General features: G+C 32.4%; 1 protein-coding gene across 1 annotated transcript; it reads left to right on the plus strand.

The window, feature by feature from the left end:
- The first annotated feature begins 885 nt into the window (after window positions 1-885).
- LOC122317146 (tetraspanin-19-like) lies at window positions 886-4,476 on the plus strand. The gene is made up of 5 exons (XM_043134082.1): window positions 886-1,480; window positions 1,745-1,844; window positions 2,183-2,263; window positions 2,691-2,795; window positions 4,099-4,476. Exons 1-5 carry the CDS (start codon window positions 888-890, stop codon window positions 4,351-4,353), a joined length of 1,134 nt encoding a protein of 377 aa, XP_042990016.1. The 5' UTR covers window positions 886-887; the 3' UTR covers window positions 4,354-4,476.
- Window positions 4,477-5,860: the final 1,384 nt, after the last annotated feature.

Consider the following 5,860-nt stretch of genomic DNA (forward strand, 5'->3'; position numbering starts at 1 on the left):
GTTTTAAGTATTGAGATATTTTCAGTTTGGTGCATAGTATTACTAAAGAAAAAAATTATCCGCTGCGAATATTGCATAATGTTAGATGCATGTTAGGATTATTGCATCTTATATGTCATGAACGGGGGCAGGTAACCTTGTGTTGCATGTCTCGACGCTTCAAATGTCCGTCCGATCCCAAACGGAATTTAGGAGCGTCACACGGAGTTCAGGTGGGAAGACTACTCGCGTCAGCGTCGAATTGAGACCGTGCCAAGGGATGCAGTGAGGAAGAGAGGGGTGGAAGGACTGGGCTATATACGATCGTGATTCTCTGTGGTGGAGTCCATTTTTTTAACAGTGTATTTTCTTACGTGGAGTTAGCTAAATGGAGGGCTGCTTTTGTGGGATTCTCAACCCGACCGATAGGAAGCGTTTCGCTTTTGAAAATCCATCGTGTTATGATTGATCATTATGCTTTAAATAAGACGCAACTAAACTCTATGGTCATTATGTTACAAATAAGACACGCGAACAGCTCTATTATTCTTTCGATTACATGACAAACGCGTCTTGTTGTGCGTGCAAGGATCATTATCATTATGTGAGCGATCATTTTATAATTGTTGGAAGAAATTTACTTGGGAGCCAATACCTAGGGATTGACTTACGTTGATTGTTTTTGCAGAACGTGATCATGCATTTTAATAGAAAAAATGTAAAACACAGAAATTTGCGTATTTACCCCTTCCCCGAAGAAGTAAAAGATAAACTTATCCGGGAAGTTAGATTTTCTGACTGAACCCAAAAAGCAGATTTCCAAAAACTTAAGGATTATCATGGCAAATTTCTTCATTTATTTATTGTTGCTGCAGATAGAGAGAGTCTGTAGTTCAAGCACTGCCTTTATGGGAGGGCCCTCTCCCTCTCATACACAGACACGCAATAGGCTCCTAAATCCTAATGCTATACTATTTGAGTGTGCAGTTATATGTCTTTATAATAAATGCTGTCCCGTCGTCTTTATAAGACTGTCCCCACCATATGTCATCGGACTGGTAGGTGGGCGTGTGTTCATATGCGTTGTTTCCGAGTACCAATTTCTCCCGATCTCTCTCTCTTTCTATCTAACAGTTTCACTGCCACGAGCACACATCAACCCCCGCCAACAGCCCACCACACCCATTGCCCACCATAAAGCCCATAAAATTATAATAAACATCTTCATTTGGAAGGAAAATGGTTGGAGTTATGGGGCAGAGGAATCTAACTCAGGCTGCAGCAATGCTTTCCTTTCCGGTAAATTACTGAATTCTGGGATATATGTGCAAAAAAATATGGAACGTTGCACGAGGTGTTGTTTGCACAACTCAATCAAGGCAGTGAACTTGGTTGTCACTATTTGCGGGGCTGGGATGATCGTTTACTCCCTCTGGCTTCTCAAGATGTGGCAAGATGGGGTTTCTGAGCTGCCTACCATTTCATCTCTACCCAGACCCTGGTAATTTTTTCCCCTTTTCAACTTTCGCGCACGCTGAGTCTCTCACCTTCTATTTTTTTCTTTTTTCTGCTCTCCATTTCCTTGTTTCATACTTTTGGGAACCCCTTACCTCCCCAAAGCATGAAAAAGTCAAAAAGAGATTGGGGGTCTTCATTCCCCTTTATATAATTGTCTGGCTCTTTTGATTTTGCAATTTTGAATTTGCAGATGATTCTTATGGCATCTCTGAGAAAATACATATGTTCTTCTTTTCCCGTTAACCAGGTTTATATACACATGTTTAGGCGTGGGAATTGCCGTCTGCCTGAGCACGCTCGCGGGTCATATGGTTGCTAATTGTATCAACAATTATTCGCTTTGCATAGTATCCTTCTCAATTTTGCTTATGAACTTTAATTTGATTGTATTGGCTTTATGTTTCATCTGTTTCCACGGAAAATCGATTTCAAAATGATTTGAATCTTGGGAGGAGATAAACTTGACGAAAACAGCTGTTTCACTGAGAATGATTCCCATGATAAGCCTGAGTTCCCATAATTCTAAAGGGAAATGGACTTGAAAATATTAGGAAATCTACTATTTCTGGTCGCAGGCAGAAATGACTCCTCTGGGGCCGGGGAAAATGTTCAGTTTTTTATTTTTTTTTGTCAAATGAATCTAGAATTCTGATTGTTTATTTAGGAATCCTTGACCAGATTTTAGTACATTGTCACCATTTGCTCTCTTGTTTTTCTAGAAGTTGCAGTGCTTGTGGCCATTTTATTCAACCTGGACTGGGAACGAGTATGCTTTCTTAATACCACTTATTACAGAGTAATTATTAGAATTGCAGAATAATTATTAGATAATTTTAACGTACGGATAAGTGATACTCTCTCGTATGATAAGATGGCATGTAAATTAAAATTGAAAAAATGATTTATACAGTTATAGAGTATTCTTATCTAAAGAATAAGAAATTTGAGATCCACGTGAAAAAAATAATTTTTTTTATAATAGATCTCATTTTTTTTTAAAATAATACGCAGAATTCACATGCCTATTACTCTACGTAACATTACTCTTAAAATGGATACTTACATATACAATTTTAATAAGATGACATATTGTAATAAGATAAGAGTACCATATAATTTTCTTAGTCAATGAATTTTTCATGCCACTATATTCTATGATTCTACTTTTGTCCTTGTCGAAATTCTCTTGACAGAAACTCATGGAGTACATTGATGAGCACCATCAAAAGTTCGAGAGTTTTGTGATCTTCCATCTAACCATGTGTCGCATGGTTCTAATCACGATTTTGGTAGCACAGGTATCTGAATCTGCATTTAAGATTATGAAAAATATAGGGAAACGGATGGATTCACAAGGAGAAAAAAGGGAATGCTCACATTTGTGTTACTATTCATTATTTTTTAATGAACAGTACTCAAATGTAAGTTGTCATTTTTCTGCTTGTGAATTCGTCCGTATTTGTAGCCTCACTCTAAGATTATCATGATCTTAAATCGATTCTATCAGAATGTTTGTTTTTAAGGAAATCTTGAGAAAAATTGTCTACCATGAATGTGATGTTGGATTCATATATTCAACCAAATATGGCGATTGGCGTTCTTCTCTTCATGTTAAACAACCCAATCATACAAATTTATCTGATTTCTAAAGAAAAACCAAAATGAAAAGGTCAATGCAATATATTTCAAATTGACTACTCTATTACCATTCATTATTTTATCATTACTTTTCACTTACTTTTAATTACTTTCTCTTATTATTCACTACTATTTAATATTTTATCATTACTTTTTCATACTATTCACAGAATATCTGAGATCACCTCACTACCTAAACGCAATCTATACTGCACCTACTAAGTTATATTGCAATCTATAATTGTATATAGCATTAATCTTTCTTTATGTATCGGAGAAAAAAGCTTGTTCTCTGCATTGATTTTTTTTTCCTCCCTCAAAGGGGCCTTAAGGCAATGTTTGGCTATTTTTTTATTTTTTTTTTAAATTCAACCTCAATCAAATCATCTTTCAATATTAAAAAAAAAAATTATATTTCAACTATAGTCCATTCATTTGCCAAGATTTCAACTTTATCTATCCATTTTCACAAACCCTAATATAAAGCATATTAGAAAAAAAAAAAATTCAAAATCTATTTATCTACTTCCACATAACTTAATAAACAATGCACCTCACACCCCCTCAGCCTTTAGGTTTGGTTTTTTTAATTATATCTGCATAAATATTGAGTTGTGGGTATTTTAATAAGAATTTCTTCTTTTTTTTTTTGGTCAAGTAAAAGTATGGTTTTGCTATTTTCTTTCAAATTTTTTTTGAGTAAATTTGACAAGGTATACAACTATCTTGCATTGCTTTCTGGGAAATATTTGATGTAATTGCAGAAATCATTTTACCATTCTGCTGGACATTAAATAAATAAATAAAGAGACCATTAATGCTCCAATAACCGTATCGATTACTTCTGGCATCTGAGTCCACTAATTAGAATGTAGATTAGATGAAAAGAATGAAGATTTATCCAAAGTGCAAGTTCTTCTCTCCTGGAAATGAAAATAATATACTTCAATAATCATTTTGCAGATCAATGTGGTTGTGCTTGCAATTATTCTTTGGGCCATTGGTACCGAGCCAAGGATTCAAGTCAGCCGTTCAGATACACATTATGATTTTAATCATTCATTTCTTTTGAGAACTAGCACGCCTATTCTCCATGACTTAAGACAAATATGCAGACAATGCCAAGCCTTATCCAGAGGAAATCCACGCCAAAGTCTCTTATCTTATATTAAGGACTTCCTTACAGTCCGAGTTCTTGGAAGAATCTCTAACACTTAATTGCCAATTGTAATTCCAACTAACCAACTTTTTACATAGGATTTGGTACTGTATTTTCCAATTACATTTCGGATTTAATTTCCAATACCAAAGGAAAAAAAGAATGTTCATCGTTTTATCTAATTGTTTGTATTGGGATATGGAATTCCTCGCTTTGACTGATTGGTCACACAGGTTTCATCCTTGAATGTATGGAATTGCTTGTGAGATGAGGACTTGATGAGCAATCCCCAGTTGTTTTGATCCTTCTAAATCAAATGTCACTTATCGTGATTTACTGTATAAACTATAATGACTTTAATGTATTTTAAGTTAGTTAGATGAGCAATTCTACCGTCCAGAAGAAGGGTCTCGAGAAAGTGTCTCAGATGTGCATTTTATTTATTTATAGGTATTTTTTTAATCATCATAAATAATTTTTAAAAAAAATAAAAAAACTATAATATTATTAAAAAAATTTCTTTAATCATTAAGTAAAAAAAAAAAAAAAAGTTTATCAAGACCGTATTGGGACCCAATATTCAGTAGATTTAACATTTTTCTAGTTAGATATAGTGTTTTTTGGTTAATGAATTTAGTTATTTATATCAATAATTGTTACAGTTATAAAGAGTTTTTACAAAAATAAATTTATAAATTAATATGATTTCATATGATATGTTAGATTCATTTTATAATAAAAATAATTTTATAATTTAATCTATCACATCAAATTAAATTTAGTTTTTAAATTTATTTTTATAAGATCTCTTTGTGCTTAAGGCATTTTTTATTTTATTTTAGAAGAATGTAAATTTAATCATTTCAATGCTAAATACATTGGAAATGCCAAAAATCATTGACATAAAGTTAATTAATCAATTGAAGTAAGTGTATTCGATGACCATATCACTTTTACAAACACAAATATAAAATGCACTTAAAAAATTTGTCTCAAAATTTGTATTACTTGCCTATCTCACCGAGGAAATTTTTTTTTAATAAAAATTTTGGGTTAAATACTAAAATGACGTATTTGATTTAATACCTCATATATGGTTTACAATAAAAATAATTTTAATAATTTGATGTATTATTTTAAATATAAAATTTTACTACGTATAAGCAAACTTACATACCAATCTGCATACTAATACCGATGGCTCATATTTAAAATTCAAATTGATACTGTTTTTAATAAAATCTATTTTCTAACCAGTCGCATTTGATAAATGCACGTATTGGTATGCAGAATTACTTACAACTAAATTTTTCCTTCAAATAACCAAAATATGCCATCCACCAATTGGACTACAAATTATCGTTTTAAACGAGCATCCGCTATTCAATTAATAAGGCAACTTTTTGTAATTTTTTTTTTTTCCAGTTCAAGAATCTCCTTTTCATTTATTATGCTTTGTTTTCCTTTCATTTCTTATGCTTTTTCCATCGTGTTCTATTTCATTCATTTATTTTTCATTAAATTCTATTCTATATAATATCAAACAATAAAGAAAAAGATCTTTTA

The sequence above is a fragment of the Carya illinoinensis genome, chromosome 7 (genome assembly GCF_018687715.1).
Source record: "Carya illinoinensis cultivar Pawnee chromosome 7, C.illinoinensisPawnee_v1, whole genome shotgun sequence".
NCBI classification, from domain to species: Eukaryota; Viridiplantae; Streptophyta; class Magnoliopsida; order Fagales; family Juglandaceae; genus Carya; species Carya illinoinensis.